Source organism: Peromyscus maniculatus, chromosome 21 (assembly GCF_049852395.1).
Source record: "Peromyscus maniculatus bairdii isolate BWxNUB_F1_BW_parent chromosome 21, HU_Pman_BW_mat_3.1, whole genome shotgun sequence".
NCBI lineage: Eukaryota > Metazoa > Chordata > Mammalia > Rodentia > Cricetidae > Peromyscus > Peromyscus maniculatus.
The window spans coordinates 20,545,063-20,558,344 of record NC_134872.1 but is presented as its reverse complement, the minus strand read 5'-3'; the positions used below and the strand labels follow the sequence as shown (position 1 = coordinate 20,558,344).

The 13,282-nt window shown below is 45.0% G+C and overlaps 1 protein-coding gene across 3 annotated transcripts in view; it reads right to left on the bottom strand.

Annotated features, from left to right (window-relative positions):
* Arid5b (AT-rich interaction domain 5B) overlaps positions 1–13,282 on the bottom strand; it is a 177,084-nt gene that overhangs the window by 12,775 nt on the left and 151,027 nt on the right. For all 3 annotated transcript variants that reach the window (XM_006994212.4, XM_076557053.1, XM_076557054.1), the window contains one exon: positions 9,797–9,894. In XM_006994212.4, coding sequence (XP_006994274.1) covers positions 9,797–9,894 — 98 coding nt within the window. The remainder of the gene's footprint in view (positions 1–9,796; positions 9,895–13,282) is intronic.

Below are 13,282 nucleotides of genomic sequence, written 5' to 3'. Positions count from 1 at the left end.
GGACTTGGGGCAGGTAGGGTCAAAGAAGGGGGATTGAAAGAGGAAGATCAATTACGCTGTGTAGGTGTGGTGTTATATATATATATATATATATATATATATATATATATATATATACACATACATACAGAACCATGACCTAGTCCACACCAGGTAAGTGCTGTATCGCTGAGTCACACCCGGCACAGGTTATCATTATATATTGATTAGGTATTATAACAGCAATAGCAGCAACCATATTAAGTCCCCATTAACACTAGGATTTTGCACGTCTTCCTTTCAACACTTACAAAGAGAGATATCTACGTGTATATTATTGCAACCTTCATTTTGTGGGTAGCAAAACTGAGGATCAGAACGGAATCAGGGCATCCGACCTGTGGCTCGTGGGCAATATACATCCCAGGAGAACTAGGAATGGGCCCCAAGCCATTTGTAGATGACAGTGTCATGTTGTACTGTTGACAGTTAGCACACAGCTATCGAGTCCCGGAGTTTGAGCTCAACACAGGCAGAACTTGCTGTGTCAGCATCTGGGTGGCCATCTTCATAGATGGCAAAATATCTCCTTAGAAGATAGCCTGACTGATTGCACCTGCCCAAGTTAAGGGAGTTCTAGGCTCCTACAATGTTGTCTAAGAAATCAGGCTGAGCCTTCTCTTCCCAGAGGCAATGGAGCCTATGGAATCCACATGGCCATTCAACAAGCCAGAAGCAGACCCACAGCTTGAGAGCAGGGCACACTCCTTCGGTCACATATGCCAGGATGCTTCAGGAGGGGCTGATCTTGTTTATGAGGCCCAATTTGTTATAAAAAGCTAAGGGAGACTCAAGAACGGCTTCTCTATGAAGTCTCGCCTCCAGGACTTAGCGTTATTGGGCCATGGTTTCCCATGGTCCCTCTCATGGAGCTCTTTTCAGCTCGGCCTCGTGATGCTTGCTTTCTACTTCTGAGGATTTCTGTGTCTAGGCTGATGTTATTTCCATGCCTGCCAAATGAAGACTGCACTGAAGAAAGCTAGGATGGGCTTCAGGAGGCTGATCCGATGGCCCGGGATTGCAATACACGCTCCCGACGGACAATGGACCATCAGGAGTGCCCTGCCCTCCATAGTACCAGGCTGCACTCCCAAAGAGGGTAGTAATTATTCTTCTCAATGGGAAAACAGTGACAAACTCTGACTCGAGATGGCATGGATCCATTTCAAGGGCAAGGGGACATCATTTCCAGAGCAATCAATAAGCGTCACTAGTGTTTTCAATATCATATGCATCCCACAAACGATGGCGGGTAGAGCCCATAGGGAAAAGTCCACGAGGACTATTGCACGAAGTCCTGGCATGCCAGAAGCCACCGTTGGTGCCAGGGCTTCTGAAACCTTCACCAGTTTCTCACAGCACTCCTAACTTTGGCCAAACTTTGTAACAACTTGTACAGAAACACAATGTTCCAAGAGATTCTCAGTGGCCAGGCTGCAGATATGTTTTAATGATAAACAATTACATTCTTTTGTCATCTGAGGCTTTTCCTCCCCTCCTGCTTTCTCTTTTGGAAACATGCTTTCTGAATTTTCAATAGTTCCTTTGTGAAGGCCCGTGCCTGTGACTCTCATAATTGAAAAGATGTTTGTGCAGCGGCATGCTTGAGAATTCGGTTCCTTAATCTTAATGATAAAGCCCGGAGGAGAAAAAAAATCATAAGTAGAGACAATCACAAGCAGAAACCTCTTATTATTTATCAAAAAGAAAAGGGGCTAGGCACACAGTCTATGCTCAAATTTAAAATCATGCTTGATGAAAACGATCAATAAAGTTCAGGCGGACCCGTAAAATTTTTTAAGCACTACTGTTAAGCGCACATAGCAGGGAGGTGGATACAGGACACGAAGAGAGGAGAGAAACGAGACAATGAAAGACTTGGACAAGGAAAAAGTGCTGTTTGGCAAGCTTCTGGGCGAAGGGGGCGGAAAAAGAACTTGCCACGGCTTCCAGCATGGCAGACAGACAGCTTGAAGAGTGTGTGCCTGAGGCTGTTTCTACCCTCCCAGTGTAAACTCCAACTTCTATTAATTACAGCGCGAACCTAGAGGCAAATTTAAGAATTTTTAAATAGAGACTTCTCAGATGTTGTTGCTTATGCTGAAGAAGAAGAGGAGGAGGAGGAGGAAGAAGATTTTTATTTATTTTTTATTATTCATTCATTTATTTGTTTGTTTGTTTGTTTAAACTCTGGGATCTGGCTGGAGTCTCGTTTTCATTTTACCCAAGTTTCTGGAAAGTTCCAGGCATTGGGAAGTTACCAGAACATTTTAGGCATGCTGAGCAATCTAAGGTGAGGCTGTTGGGGATGAAATTACCTGACTGGCCTGTGGGAAGAAATTCTTTCCAGATGATAAGAGGTCACTCCGGGGAGGGAGGCTGACCAGTTTCTGGTCTGTCCAAGGAGCAAGCCTGGGGGGTGGGGGGATTTGAGGCAGGCCCAGAACAGCTGTGCAGATGTGGCAGCAAGCTGTGTTTGGCTCTCTGGGGCTACTGGTTGTCAGTAAGGAGCAGCTGAACCTCTGACATTGAGGGGACAGGGAGAGCTTGCTTAGTGGCCATGTTGCAGAGAGAGGAAGACGAAAGAGTCCACTCACTTGGACTCCCATGAACAAAATGGTGGCCGGGAGGCAAATATGACTCCGCTCAACACTCCACTCCGGGTGAGGATCGGAGTAACCTACCTGTTGGATTAAATCTTTGGAAGATGAGAGGACCAACTCTCATGTCATGCTTCTGAGTCACACGATTGGGAAACAGGGCCTTAGAAATCATAATCTCACCCTTTACCCCTTTACGGTCATTTAAAAAAAAAAAAGGGACTGCCATTTTTTTTTTATTAATTTTAAATTCATTTTTACCGTGTTCATGATGTGGAATTGGGTGTTCCGGGAAGTTTCAGGGGAGGTGACATCACTAGGTCTTTAGCCTAAAAACAGTTTAGTTCTACATTTGATGGCCGACTCAAGTTCTAATCCTGCCTCTTTAAGATCCAGTTCGGATCCTAGGTCCCACGGGAAGACTTCTCATTGTGGGTGTAAAGGCTCTCTTCCTTCTCGGCTGCCTCTTTGCACTTCTATCTATTACATCTCTGATTTCTGGAGTCTTAACTGTCTACGTCTTTTCCCCGGCCCGTGAGTCAGACCTCTTGATAGGTTAGACTAACCCAGGAGTCCCTGAGGCTTTAATAATCCAGCAGTGGCTACTGGAGACTGCTACCCAGGAAGGACCAGACCCTGTGCCTGGGCTCCGGGAAGCCCGTGGTTTTTTAGCAATCTCAGCCAATCAATGTACCAGTGTATCAAAGCCGCCTGAATCTGGGACCATGGTTGGAAGCAACACTTGTCCAGTGGAGACCAGGAAAGAGTTACTCTTCTAATTTCCCAACCTGTTCCCTTCTGTGACTTTGGTAAAATCCACTAACAATGAGTTATTAGGGAAAAAAAGGAGTTCAAAAGACTCATACAATACAAGCCCTGGTTTTTCTTTCTTTCCTTCTTTCTCTTTTTAAAATTACATTCAGGAGACATAAAATTACTCTGGTCCAATCCAAAGCGAGTTCACATAGCTTATCTGCAGCCAGCCGGCTTCACTAAGCTGTTTTATGGGCTGGTAACAAATAGTTCACAGATGGGTCACACTAGAGCAGCAATGTTGGAGGAGGGACCTAGGGCCCTCAGCTATCAAATTCTGGGGTCTCGATTGTGACTTTCTCAGCTGTGTATTTATTAGCTTGAAGGATATCAAGGATACATGGACTCCTGTATGAGACATGAACAGAGCTAGAACTCACCCTGACTTATGATTAGCTGAGTTTTTTTTTTTTTTTTTATAACCTGAAAGATTTGGGGTCTGATACTAAGCACAGCGTTTCTCTTACTCGGAGTAGGAAGCGCCCCCTTCCACCCTCCCCCATCACCCTCCAACAAGCTAGGCAGACCCTCCGGTCTGTCCATCCCTCAATTTCTGCCCCCTGCATCTGGGCTGGGTGTGGCTCACCCTCAGCCAACTCTCAGCAGAAAGGAGTCTGAGCCACGTGATGTGAGAGTCTTGACCAAGGAACCCTTCCGGGAAAGCAGAAGGTTAGAATTTGAAATTGGGCATTATGCACGCAAGACGACGAAGAAGAACGGCTCGTTTCCCTTGCAGACAAATACATTTGCTTATGATTTTGATTTTCTAAATACTCAGAAAAGCCCATCACAAAGCACTTTAGCCTTGATGCTCCTTTTCAAATCCCTAATAACAACTTCATGTGTTCCACACAAACAGACCACGTAATTTATTCGAGAAAATTAAAACCAGTAATCTAGTATTTTGTGTCAAGATCCCCCCCAACTTGTGCTTCAAAAACATTTAAAAAAAAAAAAAAGAAAATTTGCATATGGAAACAAAAGCCTTTAAAATGAATTACTATTCCAGAAAAATCAAGCCATGAAAAGTCCACAGAAGTAGTCATTTTGTTTTTTGTTTGTTTTTGTTCCTTAACTGGTAAAAAAATAAAGCAATTCAGGGCATCTTCAAGGTTGGACAAGAAAGAAAATGTGGTACTCAGAAGAGCCCTTTGCCCAGGAGAACACAGACATTGCCTTGGCGTCATCTACAGTAACTTAATCTATAAATCTCAGCAAGAAATGTTGAAAGCAGCCACATTTCACAAGCTTTGCTGAGTCGGAGGCATCTACATAGCAACAGCCTCGCGATGGGAAAACACGGAGGCTTTTTATATTGGTAATCATCTGTAACATGAGCAATTAAGTACAGTACTAATGGACTATGGCCAGGAGCCTGGTACTAATATTAAAAACTGACAGAGATGAATAGGTTTAGAAGCAAAACCAGGCTGACAAAGACATTTTTATGAAGTGCTTGGACCTATTTGATTTAAAGCAATCAGAGGCAAGTTTGGACGAGTAGGGGCCCTCAGCGACAGCGAGGCCTTCGCAGCCATTGTACAGACTCTGCCTATGCCTTAAATAAAAACACCCATTGATTCATTTCCACAGCCCGCACTTTTATTATTGCACTCATTAATAAACCCAAAGTGCCCAACTAATAATATACAAGTAACATTTAATGAGGAACTGGTGAGTTGGGGCTTTTTTTTTTTTTTCTTGTAGTAAAACAAAAACATTTACTGGAATCATGAACCACAGTGCATAAAAAATACATCAGTCGATAATGTGACATAGATCACTTGTTCCTCTATCATTTTCTAGAAAAATCAAAATGGGAGGGAGGGAAGTGGGGAAACCACAGCTCCCTATGTTGGAAGGGAAAGATTAAGAAACCACGGGGAAGGGGCCGTGGAGACGGTTCAGCAAGCGTAGGGACCCGAGTTTGAAACCCGGTGCTCACATGAAACCCAGGAGTAGCAGAGCACCAATGATCTCAACACTACGGGTCAGCGACAGTCAGGTCCTTGGAACTGGCTGGCTTGCCAGCTGGGTCAGATTGGTGAAAAGTCCCTGTCTCTAAGAAGAAGGTAGGGGCCAGTGAGATGGCTCAGCAGGCAAAGGCGCAGCTTGCCATCGACCGATGATGACCTAAGTTCAAATCCCAATAGCTGTCCTCTGACCTCTACACACAGACTGTGATATAGACAGACAGACACAGACACAGACACACACACACACACACACACACACACACACACACACACACACACACACACACATTCACACACAGAAATGAGAGGAAGGGGCAGAAGTAGACAAGGAACCATCCCAGCGATTCTGACCCAGCTCTGAAAGGCTTTAGAAATTCGCCACGAAGTTCTGACCCCCTCAGCTTCCCAAGCTTTTCTGAAAATGGTGGCTCTTCACCAAAGCAGCCAGCCGTTTTTCCTCTGTGGCCATGCAGCCTGTCAAGAACGGAGGATCACGATCATACAGCTTCATTCAGCAAGAGGTCAGCCTCTTCTTTGGTCAAAGCCCCTGAACTGATCTTAGTGTCCCCTGTGCTTCTCTGGGGAAGCAGTTAAGAGCAGACATACAAAGCAACATGTCCCAGCCTCTTCCCCAGACTGTGGCCCTGGGGATTATTGGTGATTCCTTAAAGGACACCATCCTGGTTGGTCTCCTTTCTACTGCTGTGATAAAACCACGACCAAAAGCAACTTGGGAAGGAGAGAGTTTCTTTGCCTTGCACATTCAGATCCATAGCCCATCATTGAGGCACGCAGCTTACTGGCTTGCTCTGTGGAGCTTGCTTATTTACCTTTTTTCATACAGGACCTCTCGCCCATGGGTGAGTCTCCCTGTGGCCTGGGCCCTCCCCATCAGTCAGTCAAGAAAATGCCCCACAGATCTGCCCATAGACAATCCAGAGAAGGCATTTCCCAAAAGAGAACTCTTCTTTCCAGAAAACTAGCTGTGTCAAGTTGCCAAAAACCAACCAGCATAACCATGATTGGTTTAAGAAAGTGGGTATTGATGTATGCCTAGTCTGCATTAGAAGCAACATCTTCAAATATTGTGAGCTAACTATTAATAATTACTCATTGTCCATGACATTTTTTTATAACTGATCACAGGTCCACAGCAGTCTAGATAGCAAAAACCTGACTGAAGAAAGGCCAAGAGCTTGCAATCAGTGCAGCACAGGCGCGCACTACCCTGGGCTGCAGGCCCTGCTCGCTCCTGCTGGTGTGGCCAGACACACACAGGTCAGAACTTTCTGTGGTAGGGCTCACCCTGACAACAAACACCCTAACCTTTAATTCTAGACCTGCTTTTCTTTCAACAGTCCCAGAAGCCCTTGAACATGGACAGTTAGTTTTGAGGTCCCCACAGCTCTTCCCTGAGGTCAACGATTAACAGTGATGTTTGGGTGGCTCCCTCTAACTCCAACTCTTCCAAGCACACGCCTGAAACTTGTGGGTGGAGGCAGTCCAACCTCTCTCTAGTCTTAGCCCAGGGAACAAATAGCGTTTCGTCAATGCTTTTATACCAATACTTGAAGCCGTCCCCCAATGCTGAGGCCATCCCCCACTGCTGAGGCCATCCCCCACTGCTGAGGCCATCCCCCCCTACAACAAATTCTTGGTGCTGTAAACTTAATGTGGCTTTCAATCTCCTCACTGCACCCTAACTCAAACACTGACCAAAGCAGTTCTAGAATTGGAAGGATGTATAATGCCTCTTGAAAAAGGTAATCCAATGGGAGATCAAATCTTTGCAGAATGTCTAGACTGATGCTACAAATTCAGAATGAAAAGGAATTTCAAACACGTTTCATAGTGGGTTGTAGTTGCTGGGGCTTTCCAAATTGACAGTTTACATCGTTTGGAAATCTTCTACCCTTAGAAATGGTAAATCAATAAATGAAGTACATTGCTTTCAGAATTAACATTCACCTCTGTGGCTACTTCTACTGACAAAACCTCTTGAGTAAAACACACACACACACACACACACACACACACACACACACACAGCGGTTGGAGACATAACTTAGCAATTAAGAGCACCAGTTGCTCTTCCAGAGGACCTGGGTTCAGTGCCCAGCATCCACATGGTAACTTTTAACTGTTACTCCAGTTCTGGGGGATCCAACTCTATCTTCTGGTCTCTGCAGGCTCCTCCACACATGTTAAGAGGCAAAACTCCCATGAGCATCATTAAAGAAAAATGAAACACACACACACACACACACACACACACACACACACACAACTCAATCCTTCTCTCCCTCCCAATTGTTATCTACTTTTGACCATGTGACGCCCTATAAAATTCACTTAATTATGGTGCTCACTTTTCAAGAAGGTAAGCTATGTGACTCCTTTCGGCAATTTTATTTGTCATTGGGTCCTTTTAAGATTAATGGTTCAGGCGCTGGGAACTTTTGAAGCAGAGAAAAGTGTATTTTTATGTTTCTAATGCCATGATTTGATTAGAGGCTCCTAAACCACAGATAAGTAGGTTATGGTAGCCTCCAGCACTGTGGGCAGAGCCCTCGCCTGGGGAGATATTGTACCAGGGATCAGCTGCCCAGAACAGTGGGTAACAAGAATGTGTGGGCTTTGGTGTTAAGAACTGAGAGGAATCACAGTCACATTTATATAAAAAAAACAGTGCTACCAAGAGCTGTAATTTGAACATCTATTATTGATGCTTAAGAATCCTTCTGGATTATAACAGGGCCAAAGCAATCTCTTGGGAATACTACGGGGAAACTTTTCATGAGGTACTAAACCCAACTCAATTTACTCCTATTATTCTAAAACAAGCATTCTAACGTTTGTTAACTGGCTACTTAGTTACATAAAGATACTGATAAACACAGCCCTGAACTTCAAAGGAAACATGGGGAACACTACTGTGTGAGGGGACTTATGAAGGATGCTGTATGCGATCCACAGTGGGTGTCATGGACGTAGGGTAAGGATGGCTTGGTGATGGGCCGTGAGAAAAGCCATCGGCAAATTGAATATTAACACTTTGACTTTTTACCAGCATGTTAACCGCCCTGTTCTGCTAGCTCGGTGAATCTTGACTTCAGTGTATGCAATAGATATGATCAAAACACATTCAAAATCTTCATCCGGCCTCTACATATGCATGGATGTATATGTGCGTGCTCACACATACACAGACACAGACACACAGACACACAGACACACACACACACACACCTGGATCTAAAGCCTGGGTGCTTCATGAGGTACATACACTTTTTCTCACTCATGTCCTTTTGTCAGGGTGTTTTATGACAGCTGCAGGAAAGGAAACTAAGACAGAGCAACAGAGAACTCTGAGTTGACCTCTGGCTTTCACACCAACAATACACACATGTACACATGTCCTCATACACACAGAACTGTGCCCACATTGCCTATCCCCTCCCCACTTCTATAGGGCAGTAGCAGCTGTAAGGAAGCTGGTATAACCTAAGCATTAAGTACAGGCTTGAAGGATGACGCGAACATCGTTCAGGAATTTGCTACCATTTCTCAGCAGTATGGGCACACTGTCTTTATCACAAAGACGTGTGTGTGTGTGTGTGTGTGTGTGTGTGTGTGTGTGCTCAAGCATGTGTGCCTGTGTGTGTTTGTGTGTGCTGGGGGGGTGCGGAGACAGACAGAATGGGACAGACGGGACAGACAGGACATGACTCCTATCCACAGAGCCGTCCCCAGAGGCTCTGTTGTATTCTTTCTTGGTCATATTATCAGTATTTTTCTGAAACAGTCAGAGATTCTGAGAAAGCCAACCCATGCAGAATTGGGTTCGAAATTTCCTTAATAAAAGAAAGCATACCGTTAAGGGAAAAAAATTATAACAAAGTCATGGAAAAGAAAAACACACAGACATTCTCCCAGGCAGTACTGTTGTGCTGAGGAATACCTACTCTCCAGTGCTCCGTCACACATGAACCTCATGGTAACATTTCCCATCTTTGTTTTCCAGTAGGCAAAAGATCTCATGGTAAACGAGACTCCTGAGAACATCCCTAGCAATCCACACTTGCTGGGGGAAGGGCATTGCCAGACAGGTGGCCACAAGACAAAACCTAAGTAAAGGCACATCTAATTTTAGTCTGGGTAACCAGAGAACATGCCATGTAAAGGAGAATGCCGGGGTGTGGGGGGCGGTGGGGGGAGGTATTTTCTGTCTTCCCAAAGGTCCTTTAGATTTCCTCTATCTTGTCTTTGTCCGGAGTCGTCTTCTAATTAACACAGTTTTAATTAAGAAAGGATTTATTTTTTTTTCTTTTTTCTTTTTTTTTTTTTTTTGCCGGAGACGGCTCTTACCTTTCGTAGTGTCTTCGAGTACAGGTAGCCGCGCTGGTGCTCCCGGGGTTACCACCTAACTCGTCATAAATATGTTTCCATTGACGGCGGGCTGTTATCTGAAAAGATGGTAATGAGAGATTCAATCTAGCATCATGAGAGAGCCGGAGCACCAGGCTCATAGATAGGCAACATTCAGAAGAGAACAGACTGCTCTGAACATCCCGAAATAGAGGCTCCAGTGAGTTTAAAGGGGGAAATAATGACTTTCAAACAAGATCTCTTACTTAACAGTAAAAAAAGGGGGGGGGAGGCTTCCGACTTTGGTGCTGTTTGCTTTGCTAACTTCATCTAAGGTACCCCCCCCCCCAGCTATTCATACGGCTGTCTGCTCCCAAGGTCCCAAACACACGCCCTATCCCTTTATGCTATGTGATACAGTGCAAAATAAAGTCCCACTTCAACTGCCCTGGATGCCAGTTCAGCAGCTTGAAAGGATTGCAGTCGACACTGACAGCCTGAAGCTGGTGGGTGGATGTGGGTGGCCAGCCACACTCCTTAAAGAAAATATTGTTTCATCAAACATGCTCATGTCTCTTTCTTTGAATCATACAATGTGCTTCCAGCTTAAAAAAAACCACTAATAAAATGACCATATAGATTAATAAAAGTGATCAGATAGGTAGAAGAATTTACAGCCATCTCCGCTTCTGCCCACCACCAAAACAAAGCCTGCATCTGGAGGCGTACCTATCAAATCTGTTTTTATTCACATGGAGCAGGAAAGTGGGATATTAATCGAATCCCATGGAAATGAACATATTCTGAAGTTGACATGTCCACTGTGTACACTACTGAGTTGGGTGAGTAAACACGACACAGCAAGCAATACCCTGCCCTGTACAGCATGGCCTTCTTCTATTTTTGTTCTCAAATTTTACTTTTGTACATAGATTAGGGTATTGCAAAATAACAGACGCACGATCCGGCTCTTGGCTGTTTGGGGAGGAAACGGCAGAGCTTCCCTACCACACTAGGCACGCCTAGTGTTCCTTGGAAAGCGGGAGCGCAGGACAAGCTCCACAGTCCGTGTGGACATTTCTAACCAGGGTTCAGCGAAGAGGCTGCTGTTGGGTGTGTAGAGGACAGGGCGTGGGAAGGTGCCAGCGGGCTTTAACACACACAGGGCAGAAGGCCTCCTTCTGAAAAAATACCGCTGTCAGTGGCGTTCATGAAGGAAGCATGAACCCTGGAGGAAATCCTCAGTCTACAATGTATGCTGTGCTGTCAGTTCTAACCTAAGGAAGAGGGGATGATAGCAAAATGGCATCTTTGCCATTTTTAAATAAAACAAATCCCCTTTTTTCCTTAAAGTCCGCTATAGGCCCAAGTAAGGCCTCCAGACAATGTGAAGTCTTAAGCTGTTCAGTTTCTCATGAAGTTGTCTTAGTCATTTCACTTCACCATACAGGGCCACTTGTTACACATACCAGCAGGGACAACGATGTAAAGTCCTTGTCTATCTGGTTTAGAGTCCAACTCTGCTCATGACACCCCAAACACAGTAATTATTACATGTATAACGGCAATCGCCATCCAGTTTGTAAACGGTACAGTCTTGGGCTGATCTATTCTTAGGCTATCAATTCCCACCCTCACCACCAAAAAAAGGGCACAATCCCTTTCCTCAAAAGTGCCTGGTACCAAGGCCCTCATTTACACGAGGGGAGCGCACAGAGTACACGTGGGACCCTAGTAACAGCCTCAATGTATCCCTGTCATCGCATCAAAAGCAGTTCCCGCCCTGGTCACTGGGAACGCACACACTGCGTTCTACAGTTGATGACAAACAGTGTGCGCTTCGATTGGCTCTTCCCGTATCTCATGAGACAGGTGTTGGGGTCTCACGCATAGGTAAAGGGACTGAGATGCGGGAAGGATGCACCGATTGTCTAAAGTGACCCAGCACTGAGTAGTAAACCCAGATCCATACAGTTGCGTTCTGGTACCAAGTGTAAACTGTTTTACACACATGTGCATGCACACAGACACACACACACACACACACACACAGATATTTACTCACACAATTTTACACACATACACACACAGAGAGAAATATACTCACACAATCACAATCACACACACACACAATACATTTATTCACGCAATTACATCTTTGTACTGTTATCAGAATGGTCTGAGAAACAGCCCATGCTGGGGATGAAGGCCTTTCTTGAGCCCTCAGTCTCTGGGTTTGGGCCAGCAAGAACCCAAGGGTGACATTAACAGTGCTTTCTGATTTTCCACTCTCTTATGTTCTGAAGTTAAATGGTGTTCTCTGTATTGACTCCGTTGTCTTTCTCCAGATAGAATAGAGGGACTACGCTATTCTCACTACTGAGTCATTTTTTTTTTTTCTTGGGTTGTATTTCCCTGTCACTCCAAGGAACTCATTTAAGATGCTGGAGATTTGGGACATGGGCATCTACCTCCACTGCCTCCCATTATAGGACAGCATTGGGTATAGAAAGTGATGGGAGGTGGAAATGGGGAGGAGAACAGAGGGCAGCTGAGATCAGGGGTGGATAAGGCTTTCAGGGTTCCTAACTTAATGGGCAGCCTGAGGCCAGACTACCACAGAAGATAGTAAACTGAGCAGGCTACATCCCAGTGCAAGAAGCAATCTGGACACACGTGACAACCTCACTCTGAAGATGGCTGAGGATCACTTCTTTCTCCAATGTAGGTACAACCCAAGGGACGCTGGAAGGATACCACCACACCCATTCAATTCAGCAAAAATTCATGGCTGTCATGTATGGGTTTCCAAAGTAACCTTTAGAATCCAGACACCATTTTATGAGTTCTCTGTGTGGCCATTGGTCTGGGAAACCAAGGCTAATGGGAGGAAAGGGACCTATCCCTCCCTTCCTCGGTTTTATTGAGGAAACTATCCTGCTGTATCAAGAATATTTGGGGAGGGAGTACGGAGACATAGTTCAGTCAGGAAAATACTTGCTCCTAAGCATGAGGACCCGAGACCCTCCTCTAGAACGTCCAGGGGAAAAGCCACAGGTGGAAGTTCATTCTTGTAACTCCAGCACTGGGGAGGTAGAGATGGGTGGATCCGGGGATAGGGGTGCTCACTGGCCAGCCAATCTAAGCTACTTGGTAATACCAAGGCCAGCGAGAAACAATGTCTCAAAAATAAAACAACCACCATAAGAACTCCCCCGCCCCCACCCCCCAAAAAAAAACCAAAATGCAACAGTGACAAGCAGTCTGTCATCTGGACATGATATGGTCACTTCATTCATTCATGATCTCACACCAGCTCTGGTTCCTGCACAAGACCTATGCAGGATAAAGCCAACGAGTTCAGTCAACATTCCAGGAGATGTTTATTGGATTCAGTGTGTTACAAAACAAAATCCACTACCAACAAAACAAAGCAAACAGAAAACCAAAAGAATACACACACACACACACACACACACACACACA